The sequence below is a fragment of the Chelmon rostratus genome, chromosome 16 (genome assembly GCF_017976325.1).
Source record: "Chelmon rostratus isolate fCheRos1 chromosome 16, fCheRos1.pri, whole genome shotgun sequence".
Lineage (NCBI taxonomy): Eukaryota > Metazoa > Chordata > Actinopteri > Chaetodontiformes > Chaetodontidae > Chelmon > Chelmon rostratus.
Window position 1 is genome coordinate 8,405,045 of NC_055673.1, and position 21,259 is coordinate 8,426,303.

General features: G+C 41.3%; 1 protein-coding gene across 1 annotated transcript in view; it reads left to right on the forward strand.

Moving 5' to 3' along the window:
• Nucleotides 1-21,259, forward strand: part of LOC121619620 (oxysterol-binding protein-related protein 10) — a 72,560-nt gene that overhangs the window by 28,249 nt on the left and 23,052 nt on the right. The window contains exons 5-7 of the mRNA XM_041955449.1: nucleotides 5,205-5,402; nucleotides 15,215-15,455; nucleotides 20,866-20,996. Of these exons, the coding sequence (XP_041811383.1) occupies nucleotides 5,205-5,402; nucleotides 15,215-15,455; nucleotides 20,866-20,996 (570 nt within the window). The remainder of the gene's footprint in view (nucleotides 1-5,204; nucleotides 5,403-15,214; nucleotides 15,456-20,865; nucleotides 20,997-21,259) is intronic.

Sequence of the window (21,259 nt, forward strand, 5' to 3'; positions counted from 1 at the left end):
GTCGTTTCAGTCTCTGTGTTTACCTTCAGTTGAACTCAGAACAAGGGTTTGAAATGATTAATGTAAATATCATGTTTATTTGGAAAACTGTTGGAGGCTCGTGCAGCTTGCTCACCAGGTTGAAACACACTGTTATTATTGTTTAAAGCATGATATAGTCCAATAGTGTATGATACACCTGTTCAGAGCTGCAGCGACGATATCAGCAGGTGAAATCTGTCACTGAACGGTACAACTTAACTACATCGTAGGCATCCATGGCAGGACTCCTGGTTTCTTCTCACACAGATTTTCTGGCCACCTGCGCACTAATGATCTACTCGACAGGAAATGTTGGATAAATGTATTGCGTGTTGACTCCAACACATTCGAGGTGACTAGCCTCTAAAGTTTTGTAATCATTATGCAGCTTTTTGCAGAATTATCTCCAAAGGAAGATTCAGACTGGTTTTATCCATTTTATGCAAGAGAAACACATGAGTGAACTTTTCTGCAGCCACATTTTCAATTTAGGAAAGCTCATGTTCAATAAAGCCATGAATCTTAAAGGAATGAGTAGATACACTTATCTCTCTGCCTGGAGCTTCCTGTAGATTCTCATCAGGTCTCGTTGGAGAGTTTGACCTTGTTCATTGCAGCGTGAGAGCCAGTTTCCTCTGACCGACCACAGGTAGCTGGTTACGCTGGTTGTGTCTTTGTTCGCTGCTAACTTAACTCCTTCCAGACATTTAACAGTTATGCTGCTTTCATTTAGACTCAGTTTACACTGAGGTGTTGTTCCATTACAAATCATTCTTTTTATGTTATTTTATATGTTTTGTTGGCAGCAAAACTTGTAGATATACGCATGAGGAGTATAAAAGGCAGTGGAGAACACACGAAAAATAAAGCACTGTAGGCTATTTCATATAATTTGCAACAACTTCTGGTAAATCCAGGTGCAGATTGAATGTAGATATTTTTGTGACATGGGCAGAATAAGATTTTCTGTGAGTCTCATCTACCTGCTTGGTGGTTTACATGTTGTTTGAAAGCCTTCTCTGCATTAGCTGTGTTTCCATCAAGTGTTGAAATGTTGCATAAAGAAAAAGCTAAGAAAATGCGAATTAGGCACATTCCAATAAACTAGACTAAGATGGGCTATGTAAATTGTAGTTTTGTCAGAAGCTGCTAGTGTGAGCCACGTTACACATGTCTACAATAAAAAGAGTGGAAGAAGAAGAAGAATATTGAAATATGGAAACAACGCTAGTTGCCTTAGCCACCTGAGAGAAAATGGAGATTTTTCTTTGGGAAGTCGTATTGTTCTTTCCTGTCAGCTTGTATTGGCCATGTTTCATGCTGTCTGGAGGCAAAGATTATGAAGACAAAGAGCGTTATGTGAATATCCAGGAAGATGACCGCAGTGGAAACAGCTTCTTCTTCGGATTTTGTAACGGAAACAGCTCTTCAGTCAGCACTGACACTTTAGAAGAATGTGATACGAACTCCCATTCGTGCCATTATTAAACACAGAAATTCCCAGAAATATTAGAGGACTTGACCACGGTGTTTACAACGGTAGCTACGACCCTAACAGCACCACCAACTTATAGAGACTTCTACATACACTGCACATGCAGGTGTGGTCTTAGAGGTTGCTGCAGGTGGAGATTTATGGCCGCTCAGTCGGGCAGTGAGCACAAATGCAGGTAATCAAGCTGATTAGCAGCCTACAGATTATCAGTTATCATGTGTGTATGTGCTCAGTGTTTAGTTGTGAAGCCGAAACCACAAACTCCTGACAGGAAGGGCACAAAGAGACACACTGTGGACTTTGAGTTGGTAGTGTTGTTTACTTTCTGCTTGAATAAAGACAGTTCATGTGTCAGTGTCTGTCCTGGGTTTTGAAATCAAACTAAAAGTTAATCATTTCATACTAAAAGTATCGTTGTGCAGGTATTTAAAAACCTACACTCTGACCAAGGTTATTACTGAGTAACTAATTGTGTGTAATTAGTGCTGTTCCCTGTAGTGTAGATAATGGAGGGTCAGCAGCTGACCGTTGTACCGTCTACCCATGCCAGCCTCTCACAGGGCCAAGTCCACCCACGGTCGAGTGACAGCAGAGCACCTGTGAAGCAGAAAGTAATAGGTTTTATTTACCCCAGAGCTAAGTCTGTCAGGCACACACTGCCTTTTACGTAAGATTACAAGCCTGGAGTCCCATTCATGGCCCTACATTTACAGAGGGTGCGATTGTATGGCCTAAAATCTATATTTGTATATTTGAATTATACAGATAGACATATACAGATAGTGTTTCATTTTACTCTGCTGTGTTGTAGTGTGGTGGGTGATGGTGACCATAACATAAAGCTGAAAGTCACAAGATTACTGCAGGAATTTCTTACTCAGTCATTTGTTTCTTACTCAGTCCTTAAAGTCTTACAGTATGTGCCTAATCTCTCAAAATCTCTTTGTTCCAAGTATTTCCTTGAACCAAGCTTAATTTGTCTTTATACCTGCCTGCCTTCTTCGTCATTCATGTCAAAAAAAATCTTGAAACTAGTTCATATCTGTTGGAAATTGAAATTCTCAAGATTTTTTTTTTTTATGTTTTTAGGATTTAATTTTACTTGACAAGAGGAAGGTTTTTAACAGTGGTGATCAAATATGAAAGAAATGGCAAAATTATGTTCATTTTTGTCTGACATTTTTCAGATGTTTGCTTTTTTTTAAATCAAATACTGGATACTTGCACATCTTCATGCCTCTAAACAACCTTTAAATACAACAATATGAGAAAGGAAACACACAGCTCCTGTTCGCACTGGGACCAGGGGTCACAACTAGATATTGGTTTAATTTCAAGGGGTCTCAAGCCAAAAATATTGGGAAACACTACCCTATTTGGCCCAAACCTTATTTCTGATGTGTTTATACGCATTTGCATTCATCCGCATCACAGCCGCTGCACTTAGTATGTTCCTCACACCTGTGATACTCTCCTGCACCTCTTCACTCTTTTCCTCTTTGAATTTTCTTGGTCTGACATCTTCCTTCCGTTCCACTTTTATTGAAATGCTCGGGGCTCTGTACCAGTTTTGGAGCGCAAAACCTCAGCGTGTCTGTCTATTCGCACTCCTGAAATGCCGTTCCTTTTCTGCTTACTCACGACTCGTGGCTCAGCCTTGCACAATACAACAGTGTTCTCTCCTGTAAGCTGATTATTTTCTGTTAAAATGATTACACAAGAACCTACCTACTATACTGCAACTCCCTCTATTTAGCGTTTGGATGCATCAAATCACGAGGAGAGGTTCTTACAGGCGTATCGACATGATTTTATTTTTGTAAAAATGGGGTGTTTTTGCATGCAGTTTTATCCTATTAAAATCTACCCACAGGAGCAGAATAACAAATATCTACTAATCATGTATGTGACATTATGTTACAACACTATGGTTGTTGTAGGTTTGATTTCCTGGGTTACCGCATAGCAAAGGCTGGTTCGTTCCCTCTCAGCCAGCAGTGTCCCGGGGGGGGGGTTGTTTATTTGATCTATTTTATTTTCACCGCTGCAGTGGCCAGACCTCTGAGCTCTTCTGAGGGATAAATCTCTGGTGCCTTTTCTCCCTGTGCTGCTGTAAAGTAATGGAGAGTAAAGACAGAAGAGAGAGATACTGTTCTGACATCGCTGCCTGTGTGAGCACAGAGGTCAGCGAACTGAAGAGACAAGAGTCGCAGAGGGGAAGCGAAGGAGGCATCAAAATGAGGAATGTGATGTGACTTTAGCTTTGGTGCAGAGAGAACAACAAAAAGGGATGTCTAGTGTTTTTTTATGTATATATATAAAATTCAGTTAAATTCACAAACCTGGAGGTGGCATCTACTGTATAGTATTATCTTGTATGTTAATTTGGAGGCAAATACAAACATATAAACATTAATTAAACATGCTTAACATTTTTGATAATCCATTTGTTTTAAGTCAAAAGTCAAACCTTCATTCGCCTCAGCTTCTCCAATGTGAGATTTTTTTTTCCCACTGGTTTTTTGCTGTTAAAAATGAGCGTAGGCATTGGTTTGATGAGCCCCTGCAGACAGAAAGAACAGAAGTAGCGTATGTGTAGTTGCATGGTGTTACTGTGGAACGTTTGAGATGTTGGTGTTTAGAAGGCAGTGGTAAAAATAGGCCTCATTTACACATTACAGCAACTTTGTCTTGTCTGTGTGATAATTTTCCTCCTGTAATCTAAGAAACAAGGACCAAGACAAAAAGAAAATGGACAAGGGCTAAAACTAAGCCACATTTTAATTACTAAAAAGTTGCAGATTTGTCACCCTCTGCTTAACATATAACGCTAATAGCTAGAAGCTTCTTTGTTTCCACAAAATTTATAGACTATAATTGCTATTCGTCTAAGCCAAGTTAGCACAAAACATCTAATTTTAATAACTTTGAGTAAGTTACTTATCTAAAATTATTAACATGAAGAAAAACCAAACAGCATCCAACTGTACTCACCTTAGGCACAGCTAATGTTAGCTAGCATTAACATTAGCCAAACCACTGTCTTGAAAAGAAGAATTTTTTTAACAACAACAGAGATGGTGTATTCACGGAGCTCTTTCTACATTACCATATCTACCATTTGCTGATTGTTCATCCACTTGGTGTATTTAATTTACATATACATTACAATTAGCTTGAAGATTAGGATTTAGTTCCAGGTTTAACTAATTTCTAGCTAACAGTTAGGCTTAACTGACATTCAGCTGGCACGTTGGAGCATAATTTGATTATGTTAATTTGTGTGTCTTATTTTGCTAATACTGAAGAAACTGAGGCAGTTAAAGTGCCGGAGATATCTAAATAAAAAAAAAAAAAGATCGGAACCAACTTGGGTTGGCCATAATTGAGTTAGCGCAGATTGTGTAGGCTCAGCGCTGTTCTCCTCTCTATTAGCAGACAAATCAAACAACCCCATGAACATAAAAGGGTTTATTTCAATGCAAATTTAATACTGAAGCTTTTTGTGGCTGAAGTTTATTTGATTTGAGGAACAGAACTGGCATTCCTTATTTAAACTTGTTTTTTCCCAAATGAGATCATTTTGAAGAGCATGCTCTTCCTTTACATTACCATGCTCCTTTCACATTTAAATTCCCACACAAGTCTCTCTCTCCCTCCTCTCTGTGTCACCCCCTGCTTCCCCCAGGGCTCCTCATCCTCTGGTCGGACCCGTAGTTTCTCCCTCCTCCCCCACCTAACTCCATCTTCATCCCCGGGTTCTCAGAGGCACCTGAGCCACACGGCCTCACCCAGCAACATCGTCACCATCACCCACCACAAATCTCCGGCTGCGGCTCGGCGGGCCAAGAGTCAGTACCCAGGACGGCTGCTGGAGGTCAAAGAGGTGGGTGTCACAGGCAAAGCAACATTTTAACGCTTGGCCTCGAGGCTTGAAATTCAAAGCAGACAAGTGGGCGTATGCTTTTATGTTTTTGCCTTTGAAAGAGGTTGCACATCCAAGTTGAGTTGGATTTGCCAAGACAACATGAAAGTGTAATTCTGTTTTAGTACGCCTTTTGTCCCATTTGGGTTATCATTTCAATCAGCTGTGATAATATTGTACTCAAATTCACTGCTTAAATTTGTGTACAAGGCAATGTTGCTACAATAAAGTCCAAATGGGCTAAAACATGCGCAGTCAGACTATCAGACAGGTTGTACACAGGTTAGCAACCTGAGATAAAAATCCATAATTGTACAGAACTGCATACAAGTAAGGCAAGTGTGGTAGATCAAAATTTGGGCAAGGGTCTCATGACTGACAGGAGTAGCCAAGCTAGCTGACCGCTAGCTCACTGTACTATAGATAGATGATGTTGCTTTATGCAACCAGAGTGTTGGAGTTTTGCCATTGATTGCTCTTTCAAATGGATAGGTGCGAACAGTGGGAGCATTATGTGTTTACACTAAGCTATAACATACCTGTCAGCATTAGGATTAGAATATAAGGGAAATTTTCTTGAGCCCAGCCCCGGGCCGTCCCACCGCCCATATCACAGTCCATATACCCCTTACATTCAGACAATGGTACACACAGTGAATTCTAAAATCAGCACTAGGCAGCCCTTTAAAATATCAAAGCAACAAGGATTGGGTTACTGCAATTAGGTGGTCGGAATCAGAAAGTGAAATGCTCTGAACAACCCTGCTTTAAATAAGCTAAAACACCAAAGTGCAAATAAATTCAGCACTTCGGCATGTTTGAATATGTATTACTGTGTACACGTCAGTTGCACATTATACTTCACTTGTGATTTTAAGAGAGGCAGTTGGTAATAGAGGGTGATTATGAAAATGGATGGCAGAGATAGTATAAATGCAGTCACTGGTGGAGCATGTTCCTGCACCTCTTTGGCGAGCTTATGCTCGGCAGATTTGTCGCTTTTCCCTCCGTGTGAGACGCTAAAAATCTGTGGGGCATATTTTACTGCTATAAGAGATAATGCTAATGCTGTAGAGTGTTGCTAATTTTACTACCAACTAATCTTTCAGACAATTATGTCATGCGCTACAGGACAAGTAGACAAGCTAGCAAGGCTACCAAAAACTAGCTTTCTGACAGCTCTGGCTGTGCAGGTCGTAGTGGTCCCTCGAGTCTCCCAAGTTTACTTCTACTCTTCACCTTTTCCAAATATGTTTAACTAACCTGGAGGTTTGCTTAAAGCCTGTATGATTGTATGTCTGCTGTATGTTGCTGCATTCCCCACATTCCAGAGCAGTTAACATGTTTTTGTTACCAATAGTAATGATGGACAAACTTAGACCTAAATTGTAATAAATTGGATTATTGTTTAAAAAAATAATCCCTCAAATATTAGAGTAAAGGCCCATATTTAAATAAAAAACAACTTTGGATGAAGCCCATTTTGTCCTTTCTGATCATTTGGACCAAACTCCAGAATCTGCACTGCATTTTATGTGGCCTCTGTCTTCAGAGCCTCCACACTGGTCTCAGGTGGGACACTGGTGCAGTGAGTTCAGCAGATATTTCTGGCTTCCTGGCAGGCTTGACTCCGACTGCAGTGTGCTCGGTCTTTCCTGTTATTTCAGCTTTGTTGGCATTTTTATGGTATATATCAATACTGATTAACACTGCTGGTGTCAGAGGGAAGGGCTGGCGGAGCGTATGTTGTTGAATCAGGATCGGTGTGGTTAGTGTGTGCAGTAATCAACATATGAGATGTGAAAGTGTGCAAAGAAGATAAATAGTGAAGGTGATGAATGGGGAAAAGGGGCCGTGAGCTCCTGACCGTGTTTCCTTGCTGATGCATGAATGTATACGTTTTAACAGTTTTTACCATGATTTCCATAAGGGTTTAAACATACAGACCTGGAAGCACATCCTGAGTTAATTACAAATCCCTCCACTTGAAATTTCCAATCAGGTTTTGATTTAGCTTGAAGTTCAAATCCTCATTAATTCTCTCCGCTTCAGTCACCGGACCTGTCAGTTCTGGTTACCACTTTGTCCTCATCTACTACATCTCCATACACTCAGCACAGTCACTCACTTTCACTGCTTATCTCTCAAGAGAGGATTGTTTCTTTTTCCTTTCTCTTCTTAATAGCCTGTCTGCAGTTGGGTTTCAGTGATTAATTGCAAGAGATTAACCCTGAAGTTGGCTTTGCAAAGCGAAAATTATAAAGACATGATGAAGACATGATTGCATGCCTGGCTGGCAGACTACAGAGCCATTAGCTGAGGGATTTTTGCTTTCACCCTTTTGTTTAGATATGAAACATGCTTTTCGGATTGTTGCCAGGCAGCTGCACATCTGGCTGCTGAACTATGGAGATAAGATGACTTTACAGTTTGAAAGGAGGAAGAAACATGTACAAGGAGAGACAAGAAGCTTTCTAAATGTAAAACACTTCTGCCCATATAAATTGTTGGTACAGAAGAGAAAAATAGAAACTGGCAGGGAAGCGGTCATTCGGCCATTGTGGAAAATGCTGTTTGCTCAGCACAACTGACCTGTTTTTGTCCTTGAGCTGTTCAGGTGTAAGATGCTTTACTAAAAAAAATACTTATTTTACATAAATTCTATTGCCTTTATTATGCATAATATCAGTGCCTGTACTTACTCATCCAGACCAAATGTTGTTCAAGCCACACGTTGAAAAGTGTGACACATTTTCACAAAACTAAGTTCTGTACGATAAGTTAAAAGCTGCTATAATCAATGTTTTTTCATAATGACGATCCCAGTGAGAATCATCACTTGACATTTCCAGCAGCAGCAGGCAGCTGTTTTCAGTGAAAAAAAAAAAGCTTTGAAACTCACTGTGCACTACCTGCTCAGCACCAAACAGCAGCTGTTTGGAACATAGTGGAACATTTAGCAGCTAAAAAGCCAGATATTTCCCTCAGGAGTTGGAGGAGACCAAAAACAGAGTTAAAAGAGTGAATATTGCACATTCATTAGGTCACAAGGGACATAAAAAGAGTCAGAATGAATGCTAAAGTTTCTTCGTTTTTTGCCATGTCAACTTAAAAGCGTTGTATTAAAGCGTGTTTCCACAGCCAAGTTTAAAGGTTAGGCAGTAATTTGCATCAAACATTGGCAAAATGCAACATGAAACTAGCTAACACATCTCTAACAGAAACATTAATTTGATTACTTCATTGAATGCAACTAATGATCATTTTTTTATATCAATTAATCTGTTGTCTGTGTTTATCAGTTAATTTTTTAGTCTATGTAAAAGTGGAAAAGAGGCCACGGTGATGATTTAAAGTTGCCCTGTGAGGTTTTCTTATCAACAAAAACGAACAAAAGTGGTGTCTACATTCAGTGTTACTCACTAAAACACATCCTGTGTGAATCCTTCACTTCTCACGAAAGTGTTAAGTGCATTTCCTTCCTCATAAAGTGTTTTTTGTTTTTGTAAACATTTTTTGTGTTAACTGGCTTGCAGTCTTCTTCTCTCCCTTTTGCTGTGTTTCTTGGCGCATTACCACCATCTGTTGATCAGTGGAATAGTGTGAAACCATTGGCAGGAATGTGTAATGCATACACCTGTGTTTGTGTGCATGAGACAAACAAAACAGGGACCTGCTCTTGAATGAATACCTCCATCATGCTGCTAGAGGTAAAAAATAGCTTGTTTTATCTCACGAACAGTCCCAAACAATCCGAACATTGATAGATATCCAACTTACAATGATATTACTAATTTTCTGTCTACTGACTAATTGATCCCATGTTTGTCCATTTTAGCTGCTATTTATTGTTAAGTCAGACAGCTCTTTGGTTGACTTTTTGAAGTTTACAGGGATAAGAAGACAATCTTTCACCTGTAGCTACTTGATCCTCGCTCCAGACTAACCAAGATGTCTGTCATTTACTGGCTGTCTTAAACTGGGACAAAGCTGCTTTGCATGGTGTCTGCTAGATAGGGCGCCTGAATACACCACAGGAACAAAAAGCCCTGCTAGCCTAATAACCTCAGAGTAAGATTTGAGCATGTTGCATTGCTCTGTCCCCTCTCCTAAACTGGAACCAGTAGGGAGTAGACTGCAAAACTATTTGCTAAACGGTGTATTAAAAACTTGGTATTTACTTCAACGACCCATCTGGTTCCTCTGCTTGTCATTCTGATGGCGCTGTTGGAGGAGCATCAATATTTCACGCAAAGATCTCTGTTTCATGCCTTTTTGCTCATTGAAGACCTGGCTGGCTTCAAGTTGTTAAATTCCCCATTCAGATGCGCCACGCTGTGCGTCTTCCTCGTCTCGCTAAGAATATCTCGGCTAAGTGATTCACTCTGTGACATGAAGAGAGCAGCGAGCGATCAGTGCGAGAGTCTTTTCTCACCTCTCAGGAGCAGAGTCTGTCTCCTCGAGTGAACCTGGGACAGTTTGAGTAAATACCGAGCAGATGGTGTGATCATTAAGCAAAACAAACACTCCTTTGCTGCTCGTGTTTCCTGTGCAGATTGAGAAAACAAGGCCCTCTGTGATGCGTGAGTCACTTTCCCTTCGGCTCCACATTCTTTTGGTCCGGGAGAATTTGGTTGCTGCTTCCTGTGACCTGATTCATATCTGCCATCATTTAGCTTCTGTCTCCATCACTCCTCACTTCCACTATTCCTTCTCAACCTCCAACTGCCTTGCCTCCTTCCTCATGTCATTTGTTGTTCTCCTTCCTTTATTCATTACAGGCCCATAAACTTGTCTGACAGGTTTGGCACAAGGCTGGAGGGTGCTGGAGTCGACAGTAAAGGAGTCTGCTTGCTCTGTGATTTATGCACCACTGTACGCAGCAGAGACCAGAAAGCTGCTGCGTGCTGATTGTCAGAGGATTTATGGTCCAACAGTGGCATCAGGGATGTTGTGTTGTACATTGCATATGTTTTCTGGTCACTATCCCTGATAATACTCATAAGCACCACTCTGTTATGTCCTACAAGATGCATCCCACCCAGCTACAGATGCATACACTGCCTCCTCTTCAAACTGTTATGGAGGGAAAGAGGTCTTTGCACCTCAGTGAGTCTCCACATGATCTGCCTCCTCAGCTCTGCCCTGTTGATCCCCGTCTCACCAGCGCTCACTGAACCATCCTCACACCAGGCAGGAGACTCCGCTGTTAGGGTTCTACCAATGTTGTGTAACAGGATTAAAGTGTCCACCACTCACCTGGCTCGAAGGCTGCTCGTCTGGGAAATTTCCATGGCTTTCAAAACGCTGTGCCCCCAGTTTGTAACACAGGCTTCCTGCAAGAGAAAAAAGCAGTCCCCGAGCCCGGCCTAGCCGAAATAACCCTAATGAGATCACCAGGGTTATTTTTTCAAACTTTGAAAGCTCCCTACAGAGCCACAGAAGATGTTTTCTCAGCCTTAATAGTGCTCTTTGTGACCAGCTGAATGTGAAGAATCCAGTTTAAGTAACACATCCATGAGGTTTTTGCCATTTTTTCCCTCTGCTTCAGCACCCTCACTGCTGTGGTCTACAATGGATGAAGAGGCTCTTTTATTAGTTCACACAATCTATTTCCTCATTGTTAAAGTAATGCTTTGTTATTCTCATACTGGATGGATGGTAGCGATGGGAGAGATTCCCATATTTATGACGTCACCGTTGTCATCGGACAGCTGGTAATGTTTATATGAGTACAGAGTCGGCTGTATTAGGGTTAAAACACTGTGAATTGGCTATATAGCAATATTAAATTTGGGTTTGAAATATGTTTTGTATCTTCATGACCATATATTATGCATTATGTTGTAGTATTGTAGTAAAGACTCTTAGAAAGGGAGGGAAGTGAGGTAAAGGGAAGTGATGTAAAGGAAAGGAGGTGAGCTAAACAGGGTGGGGAGACATGAAAAATAAGAGTCTTTACTACAAGTATGTTGTTTGAAATCAAAATTAGTATAACCTGTAACACAAAATACACAGATAGATTTATTTGTATAAAATGGTGCACTGTCAATGTGCATTTTAAAGTGTGAATCTTAGATTTTTTTGTAGGTAAGAGAAACCTGGATAATAATTTATACATTTCAGAACATTTTTACAAAATAAATATGCAGCATCTGACTCTGGTATCTCTAAAAGGTAGCACTTAAGCACTAATATATTGCAGAGGTCTTTGACTTGATGTTCAGGCCATTGTCTTGCTGTCACCTCCCATCCATCTGTCCATCCATGCATGCATCTGTCTTTCCTCTGAATGTGTGACGCCGGGAGTCAGACCACATTACCGTCTCTCCTCAGCAAGCTTGTCACAGCTGATGTGAACTCATCAAACGCCTCGACTCTCAGTGCAGCAGCACCACTGGGCACTTAGACTGCTGCTGCAGAGCTGGATCACCGGGGTTAGGCTATTTCTGGAAGCATCACTGGTCCTGTTGGCTCCAGAGAGCTGTGTGTGTGTGTGTGTGTGTGTGTGTGTGTGGTGGGGGGTGCTGCCATTACTGTAAGCCCACTGACTTAGCTTTGTAGCAGAGGTCTGCTGCAATTTTATGTTTGTTTTACATTCATGTAAAACATTGATAACTGTGTAATATACTTAGAAACGAAGCAAAGAAATATGAACTATAGTCACACACAGAGAACATAAACTAAACTAAAGCTTAGATGTACAGTATATGAATACCTTTATGACCTAGTTTGTGTTGGAATATAAAGAAGGTTTTTTTTTGATACGCAATTCATATTTTGTGTGTGTGCGTGAAATTGCTTTAAAGGACTTTATCTTATATATTTATGTCCCTCTTGGCACAAGTGTAATATTTCTCTTCACTAAAAATAGCATCTTTTGCTTACGACCCCACTTCTTACAACCCGTTTGTCAACAGCAGTTTTCCAAAGTGTTCCTGAGCCCATGTACTAATATCCTTTATCCAATCAAGTGGTGAACTTCGCTCCATCCTCGCTTGTGAGCGACTAAGCCTTTCCTGGATGCTCCTTTCATACCCAATCATGATACTCTCACCTGTTACCAATCAACCTGTTTACCTGTGGAACGATCCAAACAGGTGTTTTTGGAGCGTTCCACTACTTTCCCAGTCTTTTGTTGCTCCTGTCCCAACTTGTTTGAAACTTGTTTCTGCATCAAATTCAGAATAAGCAGATATTTAAGAAAAATCAATGATTGATGTTGATGATGTCAAACATTACATATATTGTCTTTGTACTTTTTTCAATTGAGTAGATTCAGCAAATTATCACTTTTCTCTTTTTTTGGAACTGGGGTTATACAGTATATGTACTTAAAATGTATTTATTTAGCATGAAATATTCTTCCTTTGGACTTAGCAAGTGGTTGTAAAAAGTAATGTAGTTTGGCTCTTGGCAAGAACTACGGTCAGCTTGGATCCACAGCAGATACAATAAAAGTAAAAAGAAACTGCACCACACAACAGTCAAAGACGTGTTTATGTCGTTTTGAAAGAATGATGCCATCACACTAGAGAACACTGACATGTTTATGTGTTGACTGTAAAGTGTCCTGGTCAGTCTGCATCTTCGTTTCAAATCTTATCATAATTTCATTTTTTTTAAAACTATCAAACATTCTTTCATCGTCTCAAAAGTCCGATACTGGTCAGGATAAATCTCTCACTCGTCATTCAATACTCCCGTAGTCTTATGGTGCTGTGGATTGGTTTGCATATGAGCACACTTTCTGCTCATTTGTTTTAGTAAGCCATGAGAATAAGGCATGAAAATGTTAATGATGTCGTGATGTAATGAAGAATTTGGCAACATATAATACAGAAAGACAATAACTGATTATGTCCCGCCCTTTATGACTTTATCAAGAGCAGTAAAAATGATGTCAGTCAAGAGTTAGACATATCTATCTTGAGGGTTTTAGCTGTAAAAAAATAAAACGTCCGTGTGAAAGGAAACAGCAAGTCCTTATTATTTGAAGGGCACTGTGAAAGTGATATGGTTATCAGCATGCTGAACACTAAGAATCTATTTATAACAAGCAGTGGGGACAAAAATTTGAGCTCCATCTGCCTGAGGAATTCAAGTTCCGACACAAGCGAATAGCTGAATAATTGGACAAGCTCTGTTTAAAAAAAGCTTTTACATGAACATCTATGCCACATGTAACCCCACCGCAGCCGTTCTCGGTGACTCCGAAATAGCTCTGTGTACTGATGCAGGGAGACAGATGTGCAACTGAAGTGCGTGCAGAGGACGAGTGTTTGTGAAGCTATACAATATTAATGAATACAACATTTCCAGGCTGATAAACAACCCAGATTCATTAGCCCCGAGAGAAGCTTATTACCCGCTAGCGCAAAACTGACTTCTTCCTTTTTGTGATACATTCAGACTCCGATAGGTGAGTCATAAAGAAATAATTCTCAGTAAGAAATGTTCTGTGAGTCTGTAGGAGCATCAGGGAGAACTTTTCTTCTTTGAAGAGTTTTAGCAGGTTCTTTTTTGGCACTGTCGTCTCGGAACAGATGGTTGTGTGGATCAGTTGCTGCCTGCAGTCAAGACTGAGGTGACAGAGTGTTGTATCACTTCCTACGCACTTAAAAAACAACTAAAGATGTATAAGGTGGTGGAGGACGGCACATTTGATTCTGATTGGAAAACGTTTTAAAAATCGAAATTACATCAATATTGAGATGTCTGTAATTATCAGCCCAGCTTTAAAACGTCCATTAATGAAAACTGTAACTAGTTTGCTCCTCATGTTTTTACAAGCTGACAAACTAATCTTATTTTAAAGGATTTGATGACACATGTTATCGCCGTGGACTTCCTGCTAATTAGGTCTGGAACTCACAAGTCAACAGTAAAAACTGACATTTATTGATTAAGCTGGAGTTATTCGGTTTGTCTTTTTGTCAACAAATCCCATGAAAACACCATGTGCCTCAATACTTTCTGACTTCCCTACCCTGCCTTCCCCAAGCACATTGGTTCCTACTGAACACATGTTCTGACATAAATAATTTAAAAACTGCCCCAGATCTGTAGTCTCATCACCTAAAAAGGCCAAATAATTTGCAAAAACAGCTGGGCACTGTAGTTTTTTTTTAGCAAACTTTTCAAAGTAGATTGTGCATTTGTGGGGGACTATTTTCAGCTGTGGATAAATACACTTTTGGTGCACTGCTGAGTATGATGTAGGGTGGCCTCAAAGCAAACCACAGCGCCCATGTTTGTCGTAATGAAGGAATATGTCTGTACGTGCAACTGTGCGGCTCACTGATGTGTTTTTAATAGCTTCTGGACAACAGTGCAGGTCTGTGGCATGGAGGAATGAGCTATACCATTGTTTGATTTGGTCTTTTCATTGGATGAATGAGAAAAATAAAAATACCACCAGGCTCATCCTTTAAGTGCAAATATGTGCAACTTACCACTGATGCTCTTGTTCCTTAAAGTGCAGTAGTAGTAAAGGAACATGTTTTTTTGTTTGTTTTACATTAAATTATATATATTTTAAGTTTCTCACTGGTAGTGATAGGGATTTTCCTGCCATCCAGTGATGAGGAATGTTTTTAATGTTGAACACTTTCTGGTAAGGCAAGCTGAGAAGTGCAGCTACAGGATTCATTGCCTCATCTAGCAAACATATGCATCCATGCCGCTAGCTGCTAGGCAACTAAGTGATTGTTGATTATGGTTTTGAATGATGACTGTGAATTTTAATGCTGTGCATCACTTTTGTCCCCCAGGTGATGTCTCAGGCAGAGGGCCAACAGAAAAACCTGGTCCAATCCATTGACTCTTTACCCACCAGAGGCCCTCTCTCCTGTCTGGACCAGGACCTGCTGCTGCTCAAAGCCACATCGGCCGCCACGCTCAGCTGCCTGGGAGAGTGCCTGAACATCCTCCAACAGACCCAGACCCACAGCCAGGCACCACCTCAGTCCCAGGCCTCTGACCGCAGTCAGGCTGTCCACGGAGCCCCCTCCGGTGAGTCTGCCCTGGGCCCCATTCCAGTGCTGCTACTGGAGCCCCCGACCCCTCCATCTCCCCCATCCCTCTTGTCTTTCCAGTCCCCTCCTATAGAGCCCGGCACCAGCGGCAAGGTCCAGCTGGGGCAGCTGGACTGTGGCTCTTGTCCCTGCCTGATGGCTACCATGAACTTCAACGTTTGTAGTAAATGTTGTTGAATGTTGCATTTGTGAATTGCAAATTGTTTTATTTTGTTCCATTTATATTTTTTGTCATAGTTCGTAGTTGTTAATGTTGTTCTGTGTTGTTTTCCATTCATTATTGTGTCTCTTCAGTGTCGTCAGTTGCATTGAAATGCCAGTATTTCCTCAAAATGGTAGTGCCAAGTACAAGCTTGTGTGTATGAACATGAATTGACTGTCAATCTTGTTTACAGAATCCTTGAAAGCATTGCAGACTGTCTCCCAACATGCATGTCAGAAAAATCAGGGTTTGTGTGTGAATGAGTAAACCTAAATATAATGACTAATACTATGCACTTCTAAATCTCCTCAAAGGATTAAGTCTTTGCCAAAGGAATCCACACTGGTGCCTAAAATGTCAGACCTCTGCCATGTTTAACCCTCTCTGTGCCAGATCAATATGGATCCAATAAAGTTGTTTCGATTTAAACCATTTGCAGCCTGAGGGTGGTTCTATTGGCCGAACACCAAGGATCAAGATTAGGGAATAGTTCCTAAAGGTGGAGGGGAGACTGCAAATACAGGACAAGAATAGATAGATAAAGTGAAATCCATCCAAACATTATGGACTAATCCTATTTTCTTAAGTACAGAGGAATATTTGTAATCCATTTACAGTCGACCTGCTACAGAACAACAGCACCATAAATCTCTCCAGAAAGGGGAGATGATTTAAAGTAAGCAGAGTGCGCTGTTACTTTGAAAAGCTACTGAGTACACTCACTGCCTGTAGGCTTAAAGGTGTGGAAGATGGCAGATTTAGTCAGTTTGGATTCACAGCAGTTCACAATTGATCCCAATGGTCAAACACAAGTTAACATTCACTTGCTGACAAAGTAATTCCAAATCAAGGTCCATTTACTTGCTGTTCTGGACCTGTCATGGAAACAATGTTCAACATGGACTCGAAAATGACTAATAAAGCATTAAATGTGCTACTTCTGCGTCACACTATTGCCTCCCCATAGTTCCAAAGCTCTGCCGAAAGTAGCGTGTTTAACATTTCATTGGCAAAGCAAGAATTGTTTGACGTATACTGAAGAAGTCTATGTGCTGTAGAAGTTGTTTGGAAAGTTCCTGTGGAGGTTTTTGACGCTGTTCCATAAAGATGACGACCGAACTAATTAAATCACAAATCCAAGCAGTAGGAGACAGAGAGTGAGGTGAATTAGGCTGCGGTCTTGCCGTCTGTTATTCACCTCAAAAAGCCAATGTATTAGCCGTACAGGTGGAAACTTGTTGGAAACAAACTCAGTGTGTGTGTGTGAGCGCGGTCAGCCTCTGACTGGTCTCAGAACTCATCAGAAAATCCAGTTCTTTCCGGTTTTCCCTCCAGTCTCCTTTTTCTTCTTGTCTTTGGTGGTATCTAAAGCAGACTTGTAAATCCCTGGGATAGTAATGGATCAAGTTTGCCTCAGTTCACGCTGCCCCATGCTAATTGCTTCTATTCTCGCCCGCTCTGGTCTTTTCTTTGACTTCCTATGCGTTCATGCCACCTGTAAAATTCGCCTTGCTTACTTTTTGAACACGTCTTTAGAGGTATGGTGATGAGCTCAAACACCCACAAAGTACTCAGTGTGGAAACACTGCTTCTTTAGGAAACTGATTTGAATGCCTCCTAGACACCTCTCTGTAGAGGTATTCCAAACACATTCAACTGGGACACACCCATTAGATACTGAAGGAAAGAAATGTCCCATCAAGCTTGGGAACCCATTATGATCCCCCAGGAAAAGCTGGAGGACAAGGCTAGGGAGAAGGATGCATGGGCTACCTTGTTTAAGCTGCTGCCACCACGTCTTGAACCCAGATAAACAGGGGAAATAGATGGATTTGATTTGATTGATGGTTTTGATGCATGTTTTTCTCATGACTTCTTGGTCCCCAGCGGAATCCGTTGTAACTACTGTGAATCCAAATTGACAACCGCTGCCATCTTTTAAGCTCTACAGGTGCATGTGTTTGGTGGAATATTTAAGCCAAGAACTTGTTGTCCACCTCCATCCCCGACTTAGGGGGAAGGTATTTTGGGGTCAGGGTTTGGGTGGGTGCTGGATCCCAGCCAATCCGCCAGTCCTCACAGTTTGTTGGTCTTCTCTTTGCGCCAACAGTCACTCTACCCTGTACCTGTTCATCAGACAGGGGGTGGTGTGGAGTGGGACCACCGGGCCGCAAGTACAAACCTCTTTCCTTCCGCTGCCTGGCTGATAAGTCCTGTGGAGGTCCAGCTGCTCCCCGCTTCCGGCATGTACCCCCCACACCTCAGTGAGGAGTTTTTTGTTAGGATCCTCGGTTTTGCCGAGTGACGGGTAGTGTGGCTCACCAGCATGGGCAGCATCCAGATTTGATGCAGCTGATAAAGGGAGTGGCTGACCGGTCGGTTGGTTGAGTGGTCTTGTTACGCCCTCACAGGAAAGCTTTGCCACTGCATGGGCAAGATAACTCTTTGGTAGAGAGCCGAGCATGAGGTTGGACTGAGTTTGGCCGGCACGTTAGTCCCTCCAGGCTCCTATTACTACAAAACCAGAGCAGCTTGTTTGAGTCAGCCCCAGTAAACGCAAACACAACCAAGGAACTTGAAGGATCTTTGTAAACTCCCACCAAGAACCTGCCAGTCACAAACCAGACAGCATATTATCAGCTGATGTCACAGAAGATCTTTGCTGCTCTTTTTGGATCCCCCTTCCCTCCCCTCTGTCACTGCTATAAAGAGCTTGAAGCCCAACCCTCCGTCTCTATCACGCAGAACACTTTCCTTTAAGGGAATGAAAATCCATAAAGGAAATTTACTTTGCAAACGAGTACCCTTGCAGCATAACATAGAGACAGAAAATCCCTTCTTTTACACACAAAATAAAAGAAACAAGAGGAACATGAAGGGCAAGAGTTGGATGTGAAAGCATCACACAATCTGAATCGATGTCACAGCCCAGAAATGGAAGGTAAAGCCATTGGAAAGCACTTGCTGCATGAATGTTTGTCTCTCCACTGTTTGATTTGCAACAGCCTTTTGATTCACCTGCATGCCTCTATCCAATGGCCCAGACATCCCCCTGAGTGTTTCTACTTCTGGTGCTTCATTGTGACATTTCAGAGAAAGCATCAGAGTAGATCTATCTGTCATGAATTGTGTGTGTAAGCCAGCCGCTAACTTGTGAAAAATCATTACGACCAGCATAAACGCATGAACTATTTCCAGAAATGTTTCCCTTACAACTCTATCTTGAAATGAACTCTCAGGAATCTATTAACCTCCAAATGTCTCGAGAACAGCCTTTTCAAAAAATTAAATTTTCACTGTATTTGCAACTTTCTCACATCTCACTTGCCTCCAGGCAGAGCCACCCCTGCTCATGTCTCCACTGTGTAGGAGTCCGGTATCGTAGGAGGAGGTTCACTAACACTTTTCAGGTTCCTGTCAGTCAAACTGTCAGTTGACCAAAGCTGAGACCTGGCCTGAGGGCTATTTCAGCAGATTTTGTCGAGACAGACTCGCCTCAGCCTGACCAGTGTGTCGACTTGTGTCAACACAGCTTGCTTCTCACTAATGGATGTCAAAGAACGGCCTCTTGGTGCATTAGACTTTTAACCCAATTTGAGTGTTGGGACTTGGGATGAGAAGGGCCTGTGGCACTGCTCCATTAACTGTACTTTGAAATGGGATCTACCACTGTGGTGTATATAAGACGCTTTTAAAAGAGCCAGATTCCAGCTTGCTTTTCTGATGGGTCTGTTCATACATACAGGAGACAAAAAATTTGATTAAATACAGATTTGGTGAAGCACAATGTTAGAGGGTTGTGAGAGGTGGTGACTGAATTTGACGTCTGTTTTTGAGGCTGTAGTTTGTAGTGTTGTTAAGCAGATTTCCAGTGAAAGTCAGTATTATCCTTTCAAGTAATAAATATTTCCTGTGAGTCATGGGGCTTTTCACCTCACCACATTACAAAAGGTTGTAATTTATGAACCCGTAATTCAGACTGAGGCTACTTTAAAATTAGTGATTGCTAATGGGAGGGCTGAGTGAGATGATTAAAAGGAATATGACAGTATTGAAAAGTAGGACAAATGTATACAAAATCACTCATAATATAATCAAATTGATATTTAGAAATTTAGACAGCAGCATTTTGTAAAATGATAATGCAGCATGTTCACAATTCAATACCACTGAACGTTGCTAAAGAATAATATGGCTTTATTGCCCATTTTTCTCACTTTGTTTCAGTTTAATACTGTATAACTCTGAAGTGGTCTAGCTGCCTGAGATTTTATCCGTGCTAGTGACATATCTCTAGAGACGGCGATGTCAGTCTGTCAGTCGGTTGGTTAGTCCAACACTTTTGTCCAGATGAAATATCTCAGTGTCTATAGGGTGCAGTGCCATGAATTTTGGATGTTCATGCTCCTCAGAGGATGAACCTGACTTGGTGATCCGCTGACTTGAAAGCTTTCAATCACCCTGTGCAATATCTCAGCATCTACTTTATAGGAGGTTAATTAGGAGGTTATTGAGGGAAAACTATTAGTTAATGGCCTTGTAGCAGTAGTAGGGGATTTGCTTAACAGTTCTGCAAACTATGGGCTTAAAAAAAGACCAAGTTCTTCTGCCAGTCTGTCCTCTGTGGGTGAAGACAGTGCAGCGCTTTCTGGGTATGCATTGATTTTTAAATGCCTGCAATAACTGGCATGAAATTGTTTCAAGGCTCAGTTACAGTATGGGACAGACTGTACAGGATGTAGATTTATAATACATCTGCAGAACATTTTTTTTTTGGCCAGCGTTAAAATAAATAGTGATTCCAGTCATTTCTGTGTGACATACCTGAGTTGAGCCAACGCAACAGGCCAGGATATAACAATGAACAAATATTAAATTCAGACAGACACTCACAACACACACAATATCCTGTCTAGTCTCTGTCAGTCACACACCCTCAGTTCAGTACTATTCATGAGAATATTTATATTGAATGTCAGGAAAAAATAGGATATTGAGTGTGATGAGTTTTCTCCCTAGTCCCTCTTTCAGGTTCAGGTTCCCTCTATCAATTTTATCCACCCCAAAATCATGCATTAATAGACTTGGATCAACAGTACAAATCATATTATAAATCCCAAATATCTCCTCCTCACTGTTAAGTAAAAGCCACAGTCGGCTCTGACGCTGCCTTGTCCTTTTTCAGATGGTGTTCCTGTGTGGACTGTACCAAAGTCGCCCTTAGGGGAGCCGTTGAGGAACGGAGGTCTGACTCCTCTACGATCAGCCGAGCCCTCCCCAGCCCTCAGGAAAAGGAGTCTGTCCCATGGTGCTGAGGTGAGAAATATTACATCATATTGTCAAAAATCACCTTTGCTGTCTTGCTCTTCTTCCTCTACCCTGCTGTCTAAGTCTGTTAGAAATCTGAGTTTATGGTGTCTCAGATGTGGGCCTGAACCACTACAAGGAAACCTAGGAGATACTGAAACTGAAATATTGCCTACTTATAATGTGGAGAGCGTTCCTGACTTGTTTGGTTGGATTGTTATGAAGGAAATAATTTTACATTTACTCATTTTGCTCGTGCTTCCAAGGTCCAA